The sequence below is a fragment of the Quercus suber genome, unplaced genomic scaffold (genome assembly GCF_002906115.3).
Source record: "Quercus suber isolate HL8 unplaced genomic scaffold, Cork oak 2.0 scaffold_47, whole genome shotgun sequence".
Lineage (NCBI taxonomy): Eukaryota > Viridiplantae > Streptophyta > Magnoliopsida > Fagales > Fagaceae > Quercus > Quercus suber.
The window spans coordinates 155,937-179,197 of NW_027069512.1; the positions used below are offsets into that span (position 1 = coordinate 155,937).

At 33.3% G+C, this 23,261-nt stretch overlaps 3 protein-coding genes and 2 pseudogenes across 3 annotated transcripts; all 5 read left to right on the forward strand.

Annotated features, from left to right (window-relative positions):
• The first annotated feature begins 1,572 nt into the window (after positions 1 to 1,572).
• LOC112027891 (thymidine kinase) lies at positions 1,573 to 21,482 on the forward strand. Its single transcript, XM_065771646.1, has 4 exons — positions 1,573 to 1,677; positions 19,990 to 20,134; positions 20,457 to 20,578; positions 20,845 to 21,482. The coding sequence occupies exons 1-4, from the start codon at positions 1,616 to 1,618 to the stop codon at positions 21,098 to 21,100; spliced, it is 585 nt and encodes a 194-aa protein (XP_065627718.1). The 5' UTR covers positions 1,573 to 1,615; the 3' UTR covers positions 21,101 to 21,482.
• On the forward strand, positions 2,003 to 3,197 carry LOC112039614 (pentatricopeptide repeat-containing protein At4g16470-like; annotated as a pseudogene).
• LOC112027879 (pentatricopeptide repeat-containing protein At4g16470-like) lies at positions 4,983 to 5,971 on the forward strand (annotated as a pseudogene).
• LOC136066794 (probable glutathione S-transferase) lies at positions 6,773 to 8,181 on the forward strand. Its single transcript, XM_065771645.1, has 2 exons — positions 6,773 to 7,140; positions 7,629 to 8,181. The coding sequence occupies exons 1-2, from the start codon at positions 6,832 to 6,834 to the stop codon at positions 7,986 to 7,988; spliced, it is 669 nt and encodes a 222-aa protein (XP_065627717.1). The 5' UTR covers positions 6,773 to 6,831; the 3' UTR covers positions 7,989 to 8,181.
• Positions 13,997 to 15,619, forward strand: LOC112013869 (probable glutathione S-transferase). The gene is made up of 3 exons (XM_065771644.1): positions 13,997 to 14,259; positions 14,396 to 14,548; positions 14,983 to 15,619. The coding sequence occupies exons 1-3, from the start codon at positions 14,104 to 14,106 to the stop codon at positions 15,340 to 15,342; spliced, it is 669 nt and encodes a 222-aa protein (XP_065627716.1). The 5' UTR covers positions 13,997 to 14,103; the 3' UTR covers positions 15,343 to 15,619.
• Positions 21,483 to 23,261: the final 1,779 nt, after the last annotated feature.

Here is a 23,261-nt window from a genome sequence, read left to right on the forward strand (position 1 = left end):
ACCCTAAACCTAAGAAATAATAATTTTTTTTTAAAAAAAAAAAAATTGTTTACATTTGTTTAATATTGACCATGTGCTAGTTGTCTGGTTCTAATTTTTATATATTAATTTAATTTTAAAATTTACTATATTTCTTATTTTTGCCTAGTAATTTTTTTTGAAGCCTTTTATTTAAAAGTCAAATCTTAATGCAATAACAAGTGTTTTTCATCAAAAGCAATAAATTATAGGTTTTAACTTGAGAATGATTCTCTTAAAAAATTAAATTCGTTGCATTGAGTATAATTTTTGGCCCCCCTAAGCAACATTCTTGCTCCGTCCTTATTTTTACTGGTTCGGTTTTTTATACTATGGTTAAAATAGATAATTGTTTTTTAACTTAAATAAAAGAATATATATATATATATAATTGCTTTCCATTTAAAAAAAAAAAAAAAAAGTACATAATTGCTGTTCTCTCTCTCTCAAGGCTCTCTGAAGTCTGAACTTCTCTACCTTAAACCAAAGAAAGCTGTCTTCTGTGTGTCTCATATGAAGTCCTTCCTGACCCCAACGTTGTCCGCTTAACTTCTCACCTCCCCAAAACCACTCATCTTGGCCTCAAAATCCTTTCCATGCAAGTGCAACCCCACAATTTTCCTTCCCTAAATTTAAAACCCACCACCGTTTCTCCCACTTGTTCCATTCATTCAATCCAAAGTGGTGGCGTGCACACGGAGCAACTGACTCAGCGCCGGCTCAAGGCATAGGCAAGTTGGGCCTAGGCCTAAGGCCCCCCAAAAAATAAATTTTTCTTAAGAAAAAAAACTCAACTTTTCATAATTAAATGCCTAAAATTTTATAAAATTATATATATATTTTCTAAAGGTTGTACATTTTTTTAATTAGTGATTAAAGATATACAAAATTTATTATTAGTTTACAAATTGCCATATTATTAATCACAAAAAAAGTGATATAACATTCATTAGTTAAATTGATGAAGTTCATCAATGAGAGAAATATCACATTATATTTTGAACATTTTATAGTACTTTTAATTAGCGCATTTTTCTTTTTCATTTTTATTAAGACTCTCAAAGTACGAGACTAATAGAACCTTAACTCAATTGAAACCCTAAAATATTTAAAAAGATATTGCAAAGGTGTTAAATCATCAATTATAGATTAATCTCTCCTAATAGTTTGAGACTTTGATTTTTGTAAAATAATATCCTACAAAGTCATACACCAAGTAATATCTATCTCTCTCTCTTAAAATCAAAATATAAAATTAAAATTAGATTACAATTTTATTTAACTATGCATCGTCTTATATCCAAAATAAAGTATCTTTTTCAATCGCAATATATTTTTATTTCTTTTTATTAATATTTATAGGTTCAACTATGATATTCAATTCTTTATATAAATTAACATTAATCTAGTTGGTATTATTTATGTATTTAATGTATTAAATTAATCTTAATTTGATTAGTATTAAATAATTTTTTTAATTAATATTTACATATTACAGCCCCCATAAATTTTTCGCCTTAAGCCTCAAATTATGTTGGGCCGCCCCTGACTGACTCTGCCATCGCCTCCCGGAGAGATTCACATCATCGTTGGCCCCATGTTCGCCGGAAAAACCACCACCCTTCTTCGCAGAATTCAATCTGAGAGCAGCAATGGCAGGTTTGTAACCTTCACTAGTTTTAGTTACTTTCTTTGTGTGTGTGTGTTAATACATGCTTGAAATTTATGTGGGTTGTAAATAAAATGCTAGCTCGTTTTGGTGGGTGGTGTTGTTTAGTGTTAAAGATGACATCTTTCAGGTTCAGTACTGAATTGGGTAGTTTAACTATTTTTGTAAAGCTGCTCAAGGTTTGATGGAATTGACATGCGTAATTGCATATATTATTTTAGAATTGGGAAAGAGTAGATTTGGCAATGTACTGTTTCAATTGATGGAATGTGATTATCACCAGCTTTCAGGTTGAGCCTTACAAGAGCTACTCCAATGGATAAAACATTAAAGGGTCTTTGTATTTCGGGAAGATTGAGGGAAGCTGTGGACTGTTGTGCTCTACTGGAGTGCAAGTGGAACCAAGAACTATGCTCTTCTATTGCAGGAATGCATATTTAGAAAAGAGTATAAGAAGGGGAGAAGAATCATGCCCTATGGTTGTTGTTGGATATGATCCAATGAGTATTTGAAGACTAAATTGTTGATATTGTCTGTGAAATCAGGGGATCTAGGAACTGATCACGTTCTATTTGATAATTTGCGGGAGAAACTTGGTTTCATGAATGCAATGATTGCAGGGTATGTGCAAGGGGCTTGAAGAAGTGGGGTTAAATCTTTATTACAAGATGAGACAGACTGGTTTTATTCCAGACAGTATACCTTTGCATCAGTGTTCAGAGCTTGTGCCACTTTAGCAACACTCGAGCATGGGAAACAGGCCCATGGTGTCATGATCAAGTGTCAAATTAGGGAAAATGTGGTAGTCAATAGTGCCCTTATGGACATGTACTTTAAATGCAGTAGTTTATCTGATGGGCATCGGGTATTTGACAAGTCTTTAAATAGGAATGTTGTTATGTGGACTGCTTTAATCTCTGGCTATGGTCAGCATGGCAAAGTTGTAGAGGTTTTGGAATCTTTTCATAGGATGAAAACTGAAGGTTTCAAACCAAATTATGTTACTTTTCTTTCAGTTCTTTCTGCTTGCAGCCATGGAGGTTTGCTTGATGAGGGTTGGGCATATTTCTCATCTATGAACAAAGATTATGGAATTCAGCCAAGAGGGCAGCATTATGCAGCTATAGTTGATCTTTTAGGGCGTGCTGGCCGGTTACAAGAGGCGTATGAGTTTGTTCTGAACTCACCTTGTAAGGAGCACTCAGTGATATGGGGTGCTTTGCTTGGGGCTTGTAGGCTTCATGGAGACATGAACTTGGTAAAGCTTGCAGCAAAGAAATTTTTTGAATTGGAACCCGAAAATCCTGGAAAATATGTGGTCTTGTCTAATGCTTATGCCACCTCTGGGTTTTGGGAAAATGCTGCAGAGGTCAGGGCTGTGATGCGGGAATCAGGGATCATAAAGGAGCCTGGTTATAGCAGAATAGAGGTTCAAAATGGGTCCCAATTCTTCTTCAAGGGTGATAAACAATCTAAGGAGCTATATGAGTTGATTAGAGAAATGNGCTAATGAGCATAATCATTGTGGTTTTCTTGGCTTCCGTGTTAAATGTTAATACATCATTTATTTGGGCACAAAAATTAGAAAATTTAGATAAGATACATGACACAAAATTGGAGTCAAATTTATAATCTAATTAGTTTTTTTTTTTTTTTTTTTTTGAGTTTTGGTTAGGACAAGTGGCGCAAAATTGAGAATCCAATTGAAATCTAATTGGATTTTCTCTCTGCTTCACCTATTATTATATATATAGATATATAGATTGGAACTCACTATACAAAGATATTAAGGGTCCGTTTGGATACAACTTATTTTGTTGAAAATTGAAAACTGAAAATACTATAACAAAATAATTTTTAAATGTGTGAACAGTATCGTGAGATCCATTTTTAATGAAAAAAGTTATTGAAAAGTGGAGTTTGTGAGTCTGGTGAACAGTGCACAGGACCCACTGATATGGCTGAAAATGGGTCGAAAAGTCAAATAGTGCGGCTACTGTTATGAACAGTAGCCGCACAGGGATTACAACTCTTGAAACGCGTTTTAAAAATAATAATAATAAATAAACATAAGGTGTAAAACGCGCAAACGTGGACGCAATTTCAATGGATCCAAACACATACTAACAAAACTAAAATTACATTTGACCAGAAGAAATTTGTAATAAGAAAAAATAGACTTGGACTATAAAAACAATCTTAAGAAAAATTAATATGTCACATTTTTTAGTTTAAAAATATAATTAACAAATGCATTTATATGAGATTCAAAAAAAAAAAAAATGCATTTATATGGGTTTTTTTTTTTTTTTTTTTTTTTAACTAGATGCACGCTTCAATTAGTTTAATCCCATTCATGAACTTGTATGCTTAAGAAATCTATTGGTCAAGTTGATGATTTCGTAGTAGTCTATTATTAAAAGAAGGGTCCTGCCAGTGGGTCAATCCCTAAAATAAGAGGGGGGAGAGAAGAAGAAAAAGGAAAAAGGGGCTTCAATACTGTAAATATAAACAGATCAATGATCCCCTGGTTAGGAACATTGATCAATGATATTTACAAACTCAATAAGTGTCATATATATTGTCATGGAAATTTAGAACCTAACAATCTTCCCTTTGGTAATTTCGTGACAAAACTAAAATATAGACGCAAACACAATTACATACTCATTATGGGTGGGCGGGCAGTATTGTTTTTGTGCTGAAGATGAGATCTTTAGATTCAGTGGTGAATTAGGTAGTATGAATATTTGACTGTCTGAATGGAATTTTTCCATTCTTACATACATTTTTATATGTATGTAAGTATTATAATTGAATTTGAGCTTGAATTCATGCAGGTTGTTGATAAAATGCTGCATTTATTTGGTGGGGAGTATATTTTCTGTGCCAAATGTGAGATCCTTAGGTTGAATAGTGAATTGGGAAATTTGAATATTTGGCAATTTGAATGGAATTTTCCATTACTATATACATACTTATGTATGTAATGTGATTTTTGTAAAGATCAAGGTTTGATGGAATTGACATGCGTAATTGCATATATTATTTTTAGAATTGGGAAAGAGTAGATTTTGGCAATGTACTGGTTCAATTGATGGAATGTGATTATCACCAGCTTTCAGGTTGAGCCTTACAAGAGCTACCTCCAATTGGATAAAACATTAAAGGGTCTTTGTATTTCGGGAAGATTGAGGGAAGCTGTGGGACTGTTGTGCACTACTGGAGTGCGAGTGGAACCAAGAACCTATGCTCTTCTATTGCAGGAATGCATATTTGCAGGAATGCATATTGATGGAATGTGATTATCACCAGCTTTCAGGTTGAGCCTTACAAGAGCTACCTCCAATTGGATAAAACATTAAAGGGTTTTTGTATTTCGGGAAGATTGAGGGAAGCTGTGGGACTGTTGTGCACTACTGGAGTGCGAGTGGAACCAAGAACCTATGCTCTTCTATTGCAGGAATGCATATTTGTAAAAGAGTATACGAAGTGGAGAAGAATCCATGCACTAATGGTTGTTGTTGGATATGATCCCAGTGATATTGTATGTGAAATCAGGGGATCTAGGAACTGCTCACGTTCTATTTGATAATTTGCAGGAGAAAAGCTTGGTTTCATGGAATGCAATGATTGCAGGGTATGTGCAAAAGGGGCTTGAAGAAGTGGGGTTAAATCTTTATTACAAGATGAGACAGACTGGTTTTATTCCAGACCAGTATACCTTTGCATCAGTGTTCAGAGCTTGTGCCACTTTAGCAACACTCGAGCATGGGAAACAGGCCCATGGTGTCATGATCAAGAGTCAAATTAGGGAAAATGTGGTAGTCAATAGTGGCCTTACGGACATGTACTTTAAATGCAGTAGTTTATCTGATGGGCATTGGGTATTTGACAAGTCTTTAAATAGGAATGTTGTTATGCGGACTGCTTTAATCTCTGGCTATGGTCAGCATGGAAAAGTTGTAGAGGTTTTGGAATCTTTTCATAGGATGAAAACAGGAAGGTTTCAAACCAAATTATGTTACTTTCCTTTCAGTTCTTTCTTCTTGCAGCCATCGAGGTTTGCTTGATGAGGGTTGGGCATATTTCTCATCTATGACCAAAGATTATGGAATTCAGCCAAGAGGACAACATTATGCAGCTATAGTTGATCTTTTAGGGCATGCTGGCCAGTTACAAGAAGCGAATGAACTTGGAAAAGCTTGTAAGGAGCACTCAGTGATATGAGGTGCTTTGCTTGGGCCTTGAAGGGTTCATGGAGATATAAATTGTAGATTTTAATGAATAAAATCAAAATTTTCCTAAATTTTAAAGATATAAATTGTAATTCAATCTTTTATAATATATTGAAACTGAAGAAAAACAACTGTTAGTCTGTTACTTGCTAAAGAATTCTTTAGGGTGAAATGCCCCAAAAGAATTATTTAATGAGGAATGATAAATTCTTTTATAATAGTACAACAATTATCTTGATTCTCAAAAATAAATAAATAAAATAAAAATTACAGAATCATCTGGTGAAGAAAGTTTCAGGAAGCACTTAACGGTCTAACCCACTATTTTCTAGGATAGTAGTACCCCCAGTTTTAAATTAAGACTTTATGTGTTCAGAAATTTAGTCTGGCAATAAAAGTTAGCCACCCTTATCTAACCTGTTATATTAACCTAAAACTTTGATTTTTAAAATAATATGATATGAATGTATTGTCGTATATAGAAGTCAGATTAATTTGTGTTTTATTGAGTGGATAACACAGTGCGCGTCATATTAGAATATCAGAGTAGCTAGCCGTCCATATTTGACTGAGCCATCCATATATGAATAGTACTGCTCATAGACTCAGTCAAAGTAAACTCGCTTTTATCATTGTTTTCAAGGCATCCAACCTAACTTATCTAGTAAAACGTAATTTCATTTTAAATAAAGAATGATTTGTACAGTAGTGAACCTGACCTTTAGTCAATAATAGATCAATAAAAAATGACATCTTCTAAATTTTTTTATTTTTTTATTATTTTGTTGAATAAACAAATACTTATTCTAATTGACCAACCATAAGCTTGTAGATAAAGCCAGGGAATCAATTTGACTAGTTATATATGACCTCACTCGGGCAGGAAGAAAGAAAATCTGAGTAAGAATGGAAGAAGTAAAGCTAATAGGATTTTGGCCTAGTCCTTATGTTTACAGAGTTATATGGGCTCTGAAGCTCAAGGGTATCAAATATGAATATTTAGAAGAGGATATATATAACAAGACTGAATTGCTTTTGAAGTACAACCCAGTGCACAAGACGGTTCCTGTGCTTCTTCATGGTGGGAAACCCATCCCGGAATCTACTGTCATTCTCGAATACCTTGAAGAGAAGTGGCCACAGAACCCCTTGCTTCCAGATGATCCTCATGAGAGAGCTGTGGCTCGGTTCTGGACTAAGTTTGGAGAGGACAAGGTAATTCTACTACTAATAATTCAGATTAGCTTGCATAAAATCATAACTATTGCTTCTTTTCTTCTTTATTGTTTTTGGGCTACAAACAATAAAGTCTATGATATAATTTTTTACAATTATTGACATGTTTTGCAGTGACTAATGCATAATAGAAGTGATGTCAAATGATAAATTAAAGTGAAAGTGATGTTGCAATCACAATATATCATACCAGCAATTTGTGAAAAAAAAAAAAATTAAAAATATCGTGTTCTTAGCATTCCTCCGCTACAAATCTTACTTTCTTTTATACATTTGTGAGTTTCAAAAGTATTTCTTTCAAATGTCATTTGACTAAAGATGCAAAAAAAGGAGAAAATCATAAAAGCAAGGTGATTGTCTTTGCACACACAAAAAAAAGTCTGAACAACAAAGAAATTTTTTTCCAAACCCAGATAAGATGGAGTGTAAGTGTTACCTCTTTTAACTTGATGCTTTATGTGATTTAGATGAAAATCTTTTTAAGCTTCTATGTTACTTGTGGAGAAGAACAAGTGAAAGCCACAAAAGAAGTGCAAGAACTTATGAGAATCCTAGAAGAGCATGGTCTTGGAGAGAAGAAGTATTTTGGTGGCAATAAAATAGGATTGGTCGACATAGCTTTTGGGTGGATAGCTTGCTTTCTGGAATTTCTGGAACAAGCAGCTGGGGTCAAAGTGTTGGAAGATAATAGCTTCCCTCGTTTACAAGCATGGATCGAAAACTTCAACGAAATTCCAGTGGTTAAAGAGAGCCTTCCTGATCGCAATGCACTGTCAACATATTTCAAGGGAACAAGAGAATACTTGCTCTCCTCGGCAGCATCATAAGCATCAAACATTACTAACATCAGCTTGGTTTGTAATTCAATAGCTTGGGTTCTCTCATTCTCTGAATCTAATTCTCAAGTTTTGTTATTCTACAAATAAGTTTGCATGGCTGAGTGCAAAAGACATGGCACTGTGACTGGCATTTTACTAGATGTACAATTCTGCTCTAAATGTAGAGGCTTGCTATTATGTAGTTTTTTTTTTCTTATTCTCACTAAAAACTGGCGAGTGATGACTACGAGACCAATTTCTCGATAAAATATGAGAGCCAAATAAATTGATTTTTCCTTCTTTTTTTTGTTGGAAAACAAAAATTGTTGGTATAACAAAAATTGTGGGGTGTTTTCAATTTCAATTTGCAGTTCATAAATTTCACCCCTTTTTCCTAAATAATCTAATAACTAAAAACATAAATCTCATATTTTGTCATTTCCAATACAGGATCCAAGTTTCCTAGCACACTGAAGTAGCAGAAATGATCTCAGGTTGCCATTGCTTGAAAATTTATCCATCTTTAGTAACTTAATTCAGAGTAATCGGTTCCTAAAAATCACATGATTTTTTTTTTTTTTCCAGACCATTCTCTTTATATTCTCTCTCTCTCTCTCTCTCTCTCTCTCTCTCTCTCTCTCTCTCTCTCTCTCTCTCTCTCTCTCTCTATTTTTCGATCCCTTTCCTCATGGAGGGTCTCTTACATTATATACTCCCTTTGGACTATCTTGATCCTATACGTGTTGATCATTTGAGTCCTTACTTGAGTGTCTATCCTATCAGATACCCTTGTCTTTTTGTAAGTTGTGGTAGCCAAATCAACACTATTCAGAGGTCTTCTCCACATAAATAGCCAAAAAATAGCTGCAATGTTTAATGCGATAGTAGCAGCTTTCCTTAGATATTTCTGAAATCCTAGCCCTCTGGTACACTCAAGATACACGTCCCTGTTACTGGAGTACCCTGGAAGACTACCTTGATCAAATGGGATATACATCTGATCTGTGTTTAGCCTATCCAATGAGATATTCTTCCTCGAACCACCTTCCTATTTGTATCTTGCTCACTGAGTCCTGAGTTTGAATCACTCATTACCATTCGTTGCTCCTCAAACTAATCATGCTCTCGGCCAAGGCCCAATGCCCAATATATGTTTTAAGCCTTCAACCCTACAGTAAAATATAAAAATGCTTATTTAAAGATTTCGCCTTAAATTCAAATTGTATTTAGCTTACCCATTGTCTGTTTGCCTTAAACATGTTTGGATGGTCCATACATTAAATTTTTTTACTTTTTTATAAGCCTTCATAAACCATTCACAATTTCACAAACACCACAATTACAATCATACATGTGCAATCAATCATGAGTTCTCATTTCTCACTATTAACCCTTATCTATATATATTATATATATATAACCGAAACCTCTGAAACTCTTATAATTTTCCACGTCAACACAATATTTAAATAAAATTATCATTTTATTTAAATAAAATTATTTTTGTTTAGTCTAAACTTAATAAGGAGTGAAACTCTATTTTTCTAACAAGTCCAAATTAAACTCAAACTCATCATTATCATTAATATTTAAATAAAATTATCATTTTATTTAAAGAAAATTATTTTTTTTAGTCCAAACTTAACAAGAATTGAAACTCGATCTCTCTAATATATATAAAACTGAAACATTTGAAACTCCTACAATTTCCACGTCAGCACAATATTTAAATAAAATTATCATTTTATTTATATAAAATTATTTTTGTTTAGTCCAAACTTAACAAGGAGTGAAACTCTATCTTTGTAACAACTTCAACTAAACTCAAACTCATCATTATCATTTTTTTTTATACAAAATTATTTTTGTTTAATTCAAACTTAACAAGAAGTGAAACTCTATCTCTCTATCAAGTCAAACTTTAACTCAAACTCAAACATTGATAATTTATCTCCAAATTTACAAGTTTAATCATGAACACTATTAAAGCAAAGCAAACCCAATTTTTTTTTTTTTTAAGCCAAATAAAGTATGAGCTCTACTTATATTATTTTCTTCTCCTCTATCTGTTAAAAAAAAATATATATATATATATATATATATATATATTTATGGTTTTTCATGTATTTTTTAAAAAGTAATTTTATACATGAACCATGAAACTCTCTCTAACCTTTATTACAAGATAAAAAAGATTGCAATAATTAAATTATTCTTTTGAATGGAATTTATCTTTCTCTTATATTTCTCTATTTCTTTAGTAATATATATTTTGTTTTGTTTCAATAATTTCTAAGCAGTAAATCATCTGATTCTTTAATATATTTTGGTCTTTCAGAAATTTAATATTTGAATTTTTGAGTTATTTTTTTACTGTATCTGAAACTGTCTGACAAATTTTGTAAGCCATTATAAGTTCAAGCAATGTCTTCTTCATCAAATTGTATCACAAATTAAAGTTATACGAGAGCAAGTCATATAATAGTGTAGTTTCTTAAATTTTTTACAAAATTATTTTAATCTACCTCACAAATAGGTAGGTTTCCATGCATGTACGGGCTAGAGTATTATTCTAATTCAAACTGATGAACCTCTTATTTGAATGTCCCATATATGGGTCATGGACTAGGCATAATCCGACCCAATTACCAACAGTTCCTTTCATTTATTTATTTCCTTGAGGGAATCAAATTTCTTTAAAAAGTAATTAGATTGATTTGAGACCATGCTTGCCAAACTATAACTATTAGAATTTAATTAGAACAATTCAAATCAATCAGGTCTACTTTCGGTGATCTCGCCTTTCGGTGATCTGCCCTATTTTGTCTTTCATTTACAAAAGTATACAGTGAAAAGATTATCTTGTCCTCTTAACAAAAGTGAGGATCCAAACATACCTTGTGATTAACTGATTATACGAAGCAATGGATTTTGGACAAGAAAAGCAGCACAAAAATTGATTATTGACCCGTGTCATGCTCATCTCTTTCTTCTTGTTTAAGCATTTCAAAAAGTACTCAAGATAGAAGGTTTTTTTTTTTTTTTAGTGAATGCTTACTATCAATTTAAACGTTTTTCTTTTGAATCAGGTCTCTTTTTAAAGTAGATATAGATCTCCAATAATCTTTCATGGCCATGGCCCCCATGCAGCCGAAAAGGAATGCATTTCTTAGCGATTTCAGTAAAATTAAGAGGTGTACGTGCACCTGCACTCAATGCAATTATTAAGGTGTGAAACATGGCAATGTGATGAACGTGCGTGTTATCACCTGTGGTTAAGGTTTAAAGGAAAGTAATTATTACAATTAGGAGATTGAAATCTCATAATTGAGCAGAAAATGAGGTAGCTATATATATAGCTAGATTTTTTTTGTTATACCAACAATCAATCAGAACCACCTACGTACCCCTCTGCCGACAATCTTTGTCATGTGATTTTTGCGGTCGGCTCTATAAGGAAGTTGAAAACTTGTAAGTGGAAGTCCTTGTCAGTGTCACGTATCTTGTATTATAGCAAATGCATGTACATTTGCAGATATTTGCACCCTTCGTTTCCTCTCCTAGAGCCTAAAAGTGTCGCACATTGCATGTATGCATACAGTGTCGAAGTTTGGATTTCATTTTAGGGGTGATAAAATTAAAAAATAAAATATAAAAAAATATCAATTATTGACAATAAAAAGATAAATAAACAATAATATAATAATATACTCGTCAACCGTATAATTTGATTGCTCAAAATAAATTAAAGTAAAAGTGTTAAAAGTACAGTAATATATATATATATATTAATAAAAAAAGTAGATTGCTTACTTCCTTGATTGCTTTTTAAAAATATGTAGAATTCCAATTTCTTTCTCTAGTCATGTTATTATTTAATATTGAGTTTATAGCAAAAGACCAGAGTTTGAATCTATAAAAGTCGAGTGAAAAAAAAAAAAAAAAAAAGAAGGATGGAGGCAATAAGAATTTAGTGTTGCAAGGTTTTTTTTTTTTTTTTTTTTTTTTTTAAGTTTAAAATATGGAATCCGTTATTTGATTATAGTACAGTGAAAATGATTGAACTTAAAAATCAGTAATGATATAAGAAAATTTAATTTCATGTTTTTTATTTGAAGTTAGAACTTATTCATTAGTGGGCACAGTATTTATCAAGTCCCCAAGCCTCACACTCATGGTTTTCTCTCCACATGCCTGGTTATGTGGCAAAACAAAACTTTCAAAACAAACTTTTGCTATTACAATTAAAGGGAAACATTATCCTACTTTGACGCAATCTGTTATGGACCCAAAATCACAATGTGTAAAATCAACCCACTATCCAGGTCCTTTGATCTTTTTATCTCATGCTGAAATAATTATCTTATGAAACAGGTTTATATAGTAACAAACTTTAAGAGAAAATGTGGAAAAATTAATTATGTATTAAGCTAACTAAATAAGATTACATTACAAGAACTTAGTTCTTTATATACTAAATGATAGAAATACAAACTATTGTCCGATCCACAGTTTGCAAAGGATTTGGGATTACAGGAATTTATTTTAGAGGGTGACTCCCTTCTTGTTTATTGTGCTCTTGCTGGATTATCTCCTCCATCAGCTATGGTGGCTTTTGTTGCGTATGGGATTCTTGACTTCTGTCATGAGGTTCGCAATGTAAGGTTTTCTCATGTGCAATGTAAAGGAAATAAACCTACTCATCTCTTAGCTAAATATGCTCTTGTCATTGTTGATTTTTTTTTATAGTTTGGATGGAAAAGACTCCTTGTTTCTTGGAATAAGCTCTTCATCATGATGTAATGTTTTTTTATTAATTAACTAACCTCTGAGCATACACTCATGTGCGTGTTCAGAGGTTCTTATATTTTTTTGATAAAAGGTTAATAACTTGCATCTATTATAATTTGGGATTTCTACATTTTTCAATCATAAAAATACTTAGAAGTGTGATAAGTATTATGCGTTTTTGATGAAATAGTATCTTCATCACACCTTTTAGATTTGGACATATTTTCCACAATAGTACCCCCAATTTTAAGTTATGAATTCATAATTTAGTCCGGCACCAATAATTAGCCGCGGTTATCTGGAGCTCTTATAATAATCTAAAATGCTTTGAAATAAGATGATATGAATGTGTTGTGTAAGATGAATTTCTATGCACTATTTTTTCTAGTCAGCCATTGAAGGCCGTATAGGCTATTTCAATTTCAAAAGTCCTTAGTATTTGAGTGGTGGCAATAAACAAGCTGAAATTTGTCCAAGTATTGAATGTTTAAACTCATCTTAACAACAAAAGTAAAATGTTCAAGTGCCTATTGACAAGTTTGAGCTCAATATCAAGCTCAAACTTGGGTTCAATATCATGCTCTTAAACTCAAAATCCAATACAAGTATATCATTAAGTTCATATTAAGCATATTATTATTAAAAAAAATTAATTTTTTTTTAGAAACAAACACACACACACACAAAAGAGAGAAAAAGAAGTTCTAACACAAAAACACACCACAAACTTTACTTAAAAGTCATGGTAATTTTTAAGAGAAAATGAAATAAGTTATATTACACATAACATACTCTTTTAAATAATGTGGAGCAATTGCCCTTTTTTTTTAGAAACAAACACACACAAACACAAGAGAGAGGAAAAATGATTCCAACACAAAGGCATGTACAAACTCCACTTAAAAGCTAAGATAACTTTTAAGGAAGGAAGAGGCCAAAAAAATTGGGTAAAATACACTTGGACTCTCTGAATTTTTATGTCGTTGGTGTAAGATCCATGTACTTCTTCACCAATTTTAGTACATAAAATAAAAACTTTGATATTGTAGTAAAGTTAAGGAGATTTGAACCCAATTTTCCTAATAAAGAAGATCATGTTACACCGTAAGCCTATCACCGATTAAAGTTAGTTCACTTATATTCTCTCTCCACGACTCCACCTCCTAGTCCCATTTTGGGGCGTTAGAAAGATGATAATAATAATAATAATTGTCAACCTCCACGGCCCACATTATCAACCTCCATTAGTCAATAATGGCCTATATAGACTTATCCAAATTGTATATGCTTGTAGCTGAAGCAGGGTCTACTAGGAGTAGGAGCCTTGTCAAGTATGGAAGAAGTAAAGCTACTAGGAGCCTTGTCAAGTCCATATGCTCATCGAGTCATATGGGCACTGAAACTCAAGGGTATCAAATATGAATATGTAGAAGAGGATATATACAACAAGAGTGAGATGCTTTTGAAGTACAACCCTGTCCATAAGAAGGTTCCTGTGCTTGTTCATGGTGGGAAACCCATAGCCGAATCCGCTGTCATTCTCGAGTACATTGAAGAGACTTGGCCACACAACCCTTTGCTTCCAGATGATCCTCATGAGAGAGCTGTGGCTCGGTTATAAGAAGGTTCCTGTGCTTGTTCATGGTGGGAAACCCATAGCCGAATCCGCTGTCATTCTCGAGTACATTGAAGAGACTTGGCCACACAACCCTTTGCTTCCAGATGATCCTCATGAGAGAGCTGTGGCTCGGTTTTGGGTAAAGTTTGGAGAGGATAAGGTAATTATGCGTCAACAACTAATTGATTATTATGTTTTTTCTTACGTTGCATAAAATCACACCTACAACTTTGCTCTCCTTTATTGTTGTTTTTTTTATGAGTTTCCTTTGTTGTTATTACTTTTCTTTTATACATGCATGTGAAAGTTTTAAAAGTATTTCCTATGTAAATGTCATTTAACTAAAGTTAATTCATCAATTTAATAATAATTGTTAGACATCAATTAATTTTTAGTATATTGATGAACAAACTCAAATTCCTTATTGAATGACAAAAAACATTCTAGTTGAATTAACCGAAACCTAAGTAGATTTGATTAATCCAACTATAATGAACTGCACACACAAACAAGCTTTAAACCTTTTTTCTAGACTCGGATAATATATAAGATGGAGATTTTACCCACTCTAACTGGATACTTTGTATGATTTAGAACAACAACTTGGTTGGCTTCTTTGTAACTACTGGAGAACAACAAGTGAAAGCAACAAAAGAAGTGAAAGAAATTCTGGGAATCCTAGAAGAGCATGGTCTTGGGGAGAAGAAGTTTTTTGGTGGCAATAACATAGGATTGGCGGACTTGGCCTTTGGATGGATAGCTTGCTTGCTGGAAACCATGGAGGAAGCAGCTGGGGTCAAAGTGTTGGAGGCTGATAGCTTCCCTCGCTTACAGGAATGGATCAAAAACTTCAATGAAATTCCAGCCATTAAAGAGAGCCTTCACGATCGCAATGAGTTGTTGACACATTTCAAGAGGCGAAGAGAACACTTTGTCTCCTCAGCAGCATCATAAACATATTAAACACTCCTAGCATCAGCTTGGTTTGCAATTCAACAGCTTGTGTGCTCTCGCATTCTCTGAATCCAGTTCTCAAGATATGTTATTCTAAAAATAAGTTTGTGTGTCTGAGTGCAAAAAAACATGGCAGTGTGACTGGTAATTTATTAGATGTATAATGCTACAAGTAGAGGTTTGCAAATATTGAGTGTGGTTTCCCCTATATTTTAAAATGGTCAAGTTTTGAGACCATTTTCCAGATAAATAGAAGTCACAAATAAATTGATGTTTACTGTTTGTGTGTGTGTGTGTGTGTGTATTTTGGAAAAATGAAATTGTGGGGTGTTTTGGCTAATTTATGTTTTCCAATTTGCAAGTCATAAATTTCCTCCCTTATTCCTTCATAAAAATAAAAAGAAAAAGCATATCTCACCTTGGTCACTTCCAGTACTGGTTCCAATTTTGCCAGTACATCTACGTAGCAGAAATTATCTCAGGATGCCATTGCTTGAAAATTTACCACCAAGAAGAAACTTACAATAGTGAATAACCCAATGTACTGAAATCTTTCTCCCCCCAAATAAAAAAGTGCAGAGAAATCTGTTCCTGGACAGTAAATTACATGAATTTTTATTATTAACTCAAATTTTTGCAAGGTTTCAGACCACTATTGATACCCCTTAACACAACTAATTATTAATTATTCATACATTTTTAGTAAAGATATAGATATAAGGGAATTTGCCAAGAGCATGTAGCTTAGAGACATTGCAAAATGGGCAAAAATTTGTTGACCCAATCTGAACCCACCATTTTAACCTAGCCCAAACCTGATTTTTTTGGCCCAAATAAAAAACGGGCCAACCCGCAGTCCACCCTTTTTTTGGGGCCAACCCAACGCGACCTAGCTAATCCATGACCCCACCCATTTTTTTAAACTTTTTTTCCTGAAAAATATGTAGACTACATGCCAAGGTATTAGGTGCATAAATATAAAAGTACAAAGTATTGCACTGACACTACCTAGCCATTTAGTAGCCACCAATGGTAGTGACCACGCCTCCCTTTATTAAAAAAAAGTTAATTAAAAGGAAAAAAAAATACAAAAAGTAAAAGCATCTACAACTGCACGTCTACACTACTAAACATCTAATACTAAGTTAAATACTAAGTAGCAAAATTAAATACCATGACTAAGTTACTAACACTAAATCTAACTAGAACAAAAACAAAACTAAAGTAAAAGAAAAGTCCAAAAGTACATACTATTAGTGAACTTTGAATCTGAAGTGTGTATACTTAAAATATATACTTTTTGTGCTCCTTAGAATCTATCTCTCTATCTCAAGTTGTAAATTTGTAATTATAAGCATTCTGGCTATAAATTATTAATATAGAAGATTTTGTTATGATGAATATAAAGAATTTTAGTCATAAACAAAACTATCAGAATTGAAAGGATATGGAAAGTTTTATATATTTTAATTTGTTTGTTTTTTCCCCTTCAAATGTATAATAGTAACACCAATGGTCTAATAATAGTAGGTATCCACTTAACGAAAGAAACAAAAAAAAAAAAAAAAAAAAAAAAAATAGGTATCCACTTAACGAAAGAAACAAAAAAAAAAAAAAAAAAAACAAAACAAAAAACAAAGAGTATTATGTGCAATTCGTTTCGTTGATTGATTTGATTCTTTCTCTCTAAAAATTTGGCATATATTTGTTTTTTTTTTTTAATTTTCTCATGTGAAATTGCGAGTCAGCCCAACCCAACCCGACTTGACCCGCCCTCAACATGATTATCTCGACCCGTTTTTGAACCTGCCCCGTTTTGGCCTGCAACCCAATTAACCTGACCCGACCATTTGTCATGTCTGTTCAATTGGCACCTCCTAGTGTTTCTAAATGAGACATTCAAAATTCAAATTCCCCCACCTTTAATTATCAATGTGTCCACACAAAAAAAGTATTAGGGAATTCATAAGAAGCTCAACATTTTTATGACCCAATTTATTCCTCGCATTTGGACTCTTTGAATAGTTATTTCCTAATTAAATTTCTTAGTTCTTTTCCAAAACATTGAATGTAACTTAAAAACCAAATAAGAAAATGGATTATAAAGCCTTTGATAGTTGAATAAGAGGCCTTTGATAGTTGAATAAGAGCTATCATCAACAATCGATTTGAGATTCAATCTCTACCTACACTAAAAATCAATTGATGTCTTAATCTGACGATAAAGAGCTATCATTAAGAACGAATACCATAGGTTGAAACTCTCTTAAAAAAAATTATAAAGCAATCAAAAAAAGAGAAGGGGGTTTATAACAAAGCTTACATTCAAATATAATACAGTTTCCAGCACACCTACAGTTACCCTCAGCATTATAGATATGCTAGAATTGAGAATGAATTCTCAATATATTGATGCATAGAATATTGTCCGAGATGAGTCCTTTATATAGAGATACGCCAATGACACAATAATGTACATAAGTACAGTGACAGTACACTAATAGCCCTACTCAACTTCAAGATGAAAGATGAGAGACCAACTTAAATTTAGAAACTAAATTATGAAAGCATCCAGAGGATGCGATTTGATAAAGATATCTACAAGTTGATCTTGAGAGGCAACAAAGATCAGCCAAAAGGAACAATAAAGGAGGTGATGCCGAACAAGATTGAAATCGATTTTGATATGCTTGGTCCGTTGGCAGAAGACATCATTACAAGCCATCTGAATATATGAACTTGGTAAAGCTTGCAGCAAAGAAATTTTTTGAATTGGAACCCGAAAATCCTGGAAAATATGTGATCTTGTCTAATGCTTATGCCACATCTGGGTTTTGGGAAAATGCTGCAGAGGTCAGGGCTGTGATGCGGGAATCAGGGATCATAAAGGAGCCTGGTTATAGCAGAATAGAGGTTCAAAATGGGTCCCAATTCTTCTTCAAGGGTGATAAACAATCTAAGGAGCTCTATGAGTTGATCAGAGAAATGACTTGTATTTTAAAGGATGCAGGATATGTTCCTGATCTAAGTGACAACTAACTCATGTCATGGAAAATGACTCATTTCCTGTGAATATCTCTCTGTTGCGAAGCAGGGCTATTTGAGCTTGGTGCTTTCTTAAATTTTGTAGAATCTGGAAGGTCCACTTATGGGTGAGGCTCAATAGATATCAGTTACACATCAAATATTATCTAATTAGGCATCTGGATCATTTTAGTTATTTCATTCTTCAAGAATTTAAACATATTTTTATCTGTACCAAAGAAAATTGTTTAGTTTCAGTTTATTAATTCTGGTGACAGCAGCGATAGAGCCATTCCATCTGTCCAAGCATATAGGTCGACCTGTTCAGTGTCCTGACTCCTGCTAATGCCAAAAATTGCATTTCGAATAATGGATATTGATGCTTGCATATGTATCTATGTGTTCAGTCTGTTTAGGTTTTTTGATGATGTGTAAAGGTCAAAATTTGTTGAATTCACAGGCAATCTAGATCAATGACAAGTGTATGAAAATTACTTGTATGATATGATATACGAGAAGACAACCCAAAATTTCAGGATTAAGGCTTGGCTGGTGTTGTTGTATGATATGATATATAATCGATGATAAATGTGTAAAATCTTGCATGATACTATGTGATATATGAGAATCCAACCCCAAAAATTTTGGGATTACGGCTTGGTTGTTGTTATTTAGTGTGATATATGAGAAATGCAGCTGTTTATTCCTGGCATTTCTCACTCCTCTGCTTTCCTTAAGTTCCCAAACTAGATATAAATCATATAAAAAAAACCTCAAAATTGAAACAGAAGCTTATCAAATTGTGTCATTTATGCAAGATATGTAATCACTTCTCCCCACCGCTTTTTCAACCTTTCCTCCTCAGTTCTCATCCTTCTAGAAATTACATGGCCCCCTCCCTTAATCCTCTTTGTCCGTATACACATCTAAAGTCATTTTTTGCAAGATCCTTATCACTCTAAACCCATTATTTTTCTTAAGCTATTTTGGATGTCATATAACTTGTAATTCTCAATTTCATTTCTTTCCATTTATTAGAAGTAATTGATATCAAATTTCATTTTATTGGCATAATAACCTTCTCTTGTGCCTAGTAAAGTCTGTAAAACATATTATGTCTGACTAAGTTTCTTATTTGCCTCTAAATCTTGGTCTATTCTAATGTGCTGCAACATTTAAGTTGAAAATATTATGTCATGACCCAAACCCTAAACTTAAGATCCCTTTCCTCTCCCATTATTTTCTTGAAGACCCTTGGACCCTATATAGATATTGGAATTCTAGTTTTTGGAGTATTAGAAAGAGATCAGTGTTCTATTTGGATTTCTTCCTTTTGTTATCTAAAGCTTTTGATTTTAATCAATTTAACTATGGGAGCTTGTAACTTCTTACCACCACAGTTGATATTGCTCATTCAAGAGATACTTCGGCTATGTGAAGCATCTTGCTGCACCGGTATTTGAACTGCAAAAACACCTAAACTTCTGTTGGAAAAAAATTTCCATGCTTTATGCAAATACAAGGCAGCAAATATTCAAATACTTGATTTACTGAACAATGTTTAAATGTTTTTGGAATTAGTCTTATGATGCTTTGTTTCTTTTTTACATCTCTGTTATGCAGAAGTGTGGCAATAATAAAATCAAATAAGGATACAAGATATGGATTGGATTCGATTGTGACACATGATGGGGCGAAATTGCCATGCTTGGCCTTACCTGATTTGTCATCATTCAGACAAAAGTTTGGTCTTGATGCATATGATCAGGTATTTCAATGACACAATTTGTGATACATGTATTACAAACAATTATCCTTTCTTCTGTAAAAATACAAAACTATTTTCTTGTGTGCGTGTGTGTGCGTTCATGCGTGTGTGCGTGCGTGTATTGTTTGAAATAAAGTTATTGTTTTTTGGTAAATGTGCACTGTCTCAGTAATGAGTAAGTGGTTTGTGTGTCTGAGAAATATCTCAATTTGAAATAAGCATAGTTTTCTGGTTCTTTTGGTGAGATTATTGCATTTAACTTTAATCAGTTTTTTATGTATACTAGGAGTGATACTTAGTTTTGACCTGTATTTGGTGACAGTTAGATGTGATTGGTATTGATGAAGCTCAATTCTTTGAGGACCTTTATGATTTCTGTCGTGAAGCTGCTGATCATGATGGCAAAAGAGTAATAGTTGCTGGACTAGATGGTAATTATCTAAGGTATTTAAATAAGCCACCAATTATATTTAGCTATTTTTATGCTCATGATTTTTTAAAATTTTCTACCACCATTCATATACCGGCTTTTAGGTCATTAACTATACTTTTTGGATTGAGAGTTTTAGCTTATAACTTTTTTTTTTTTGAGAAACAATTAGGTTATAACTTAAAAAGCTTTTTTGCAATTAAATGGCATCATATCAAATTACATTGCCTGGAAATTCCAACAAGATCCTTCTAATGATGAATATAAATATTGTTGACAGGAGGAGCTTTGGTTCTGTGCTGGATATAATTCCTCTGGCTGATTCCGTGACCAAATTAACTGCTCGCTGTGAACTTTGCGGTAAACGTGCTTTATTCACCTTAAGGAAAACAGAGGAGACACAGACTGAGCTGATTGGTGGGGTTGATGTCTACATGCCTGTGTGTCAGCAGCACTATGTCAGCGGACAAGTAGTCAAGGAAGCTGCAAAGACTGTCCTGGAATCTCAAAACGTTCAGCGTGTCTCTTATGCATAGTTCAACTGAGGAAAACAGTGGAGACAGACCGAACTGATTGGTCTGTCTACATGCCTGTGTGTCGGCGGACAAGTAGTCAAGGAAGCTGCAAAGACTGTCCTGGAATCTCAAAACATTCAGTGCGTCTCTTATGCATAGTTCAACTGCTTAGTAGGATATCTGAAATTTCCTAGCATGCTCTGCCTTGTAGTCTACACAACTTGTCAATAGTGAAATTGCAATTGAGTTAGGAATTTTACATCTTTAGGTCCCTATCAAGAATGTAGATATTGTTACATCTATTTATGTGGTCAATGTTTGATAGAAGCTTTAATTATCATCAATATACATTGCTGGAAAATATAAAACTATAGTGAATGTGAATTTGAAACAGGTTTTTTTCTATTCTTTTCTTCTTCTTAAAGAACTGTTTATAGTCGATAGTTGTATTCGCATGTAGTATGAAAGTTTAAAATTTAAAGTAAGTTTTCTTAGGTGCCGTATCTTAGATACCCTAATAATATCAACAATTTGCTTGTGAACTGTTGTCTCCCTTTTGAGAAGTTAAAAGTTTTTTTGGGAATAGGTTTGTGTTCTACTTGGTATTAAGGTCTTTTTCTTTAGATTTATGGAAATCAAAGTTGCAGGTCTTATTTTCTTACCTTTGTTCTAAAAGCAAATTGCCCTAGGATCTTTTTAGATTTCTGGGCTTAGCCTAGGAATCACCAAAATTTGAACTAAGATTGAAGATTATAATGAAAAGATACCTTGTCTAGTCCGACTCCTATCCCTGTTCTAATTTATTAGATATGTTAGAGCTTTGTAATTTGAGTGTTTGATGTACTACTACTCAAATACACCACCGGTGTACCTGGGTATTCTTTTCTTTTTTTAATCAATAAAGTTTTGTTACTTATCAAAAATAAATAAATAAATCTTAACCTAGCAACTTCATTAAAAGTCACATGCTAGTCAAATGACCTTTTGAAATACTCGAGACATAATAATAAATGCAACATAAAATATAGAAATAAAAGACAATGGACTGATGGGCCTTTTTTTTGTGTTGGGGGGGGGGGGGGGGTGGGCTTAAATTTTCCTACATCGGTTCTCCTTGGGTTGGAGAAAATTCGTCCTTAGTTGGGCTTCAATTCTCGCAGCTCTTGCTCCATAAATTCTTCCTAAACACAATCAAATCTTGTATCTTTATCTTCATAAGAAGGAAGATTATCATGATTCAGCATTATGCCAATAGAAAAATTATTAAACATCACATCATTCCAAGTAAAAGTATCCGTCTTCACTAAAATTTTTCAATTTTGAATTCCATCAAACAGTACTAGGTTTTTCAAATCGTGTGTATGCAAATCTTCCATGTCCAAAAGAACACTCTTAGGACTTGCATCGAACTCTTGATTTGCATTACTTTAATAAAATAATTTCTTTAATTTGTATTAAGTACTCACCCCTAAACCAGCATAAAGAGAATCCCAGTTTGTGGCGCAAACTCTTTCAAAATTTTCACCCTTCAATTCAACTACGCACACCAACTGATCTTCCAACCTACCTCATGCCGCATGCTCTGACTGGTATCATGAAAGGAGTTTTCATCTTCTATATCATCATTCTCATCCTCATGACCACTTTCCAATATGTCCAAGGGGTTGTAGTTTCCTTCCAAAATCTTCATGTGAGTCTCCCACTGGTTCCCATTGCTGAAAAGAACAGCTAGCAATAAATCTTCAATAATACGCCTCATCTCATTTTTTTTTTGTACTAGCCTTGATTTCCTCTACCCTCATGATCTCTACCACGGCCAGTCATAGCTTAAAGTTACTACCTTTGACTTAGATATGAATTTTTTGGCTTAGATCTAGGATCTTTTGCTCTAATACAAGTTGATGTGGTGAGGACTTACGCTAGCATAGAAAAAGTAATTCTAGCAATAAGATTAAAAAAAGAGTAGAAAAATAGAGAAAATAAGATTGAAGTTGGAACAATTAGATACAATTTCTAGGCTCGAAGCTCAAGAAATATTCAAATATGAAATTTCATAAAATAGATAAGAAAAGGTTACCCGCAACAATTCAAAAAAATGCTATTTATAATTAGTGACTCACCAAGAACCTTGTAACTCAACTAGCACCATCTGGTGTTTCTAACGGAAATGTTTAGGGTTCAA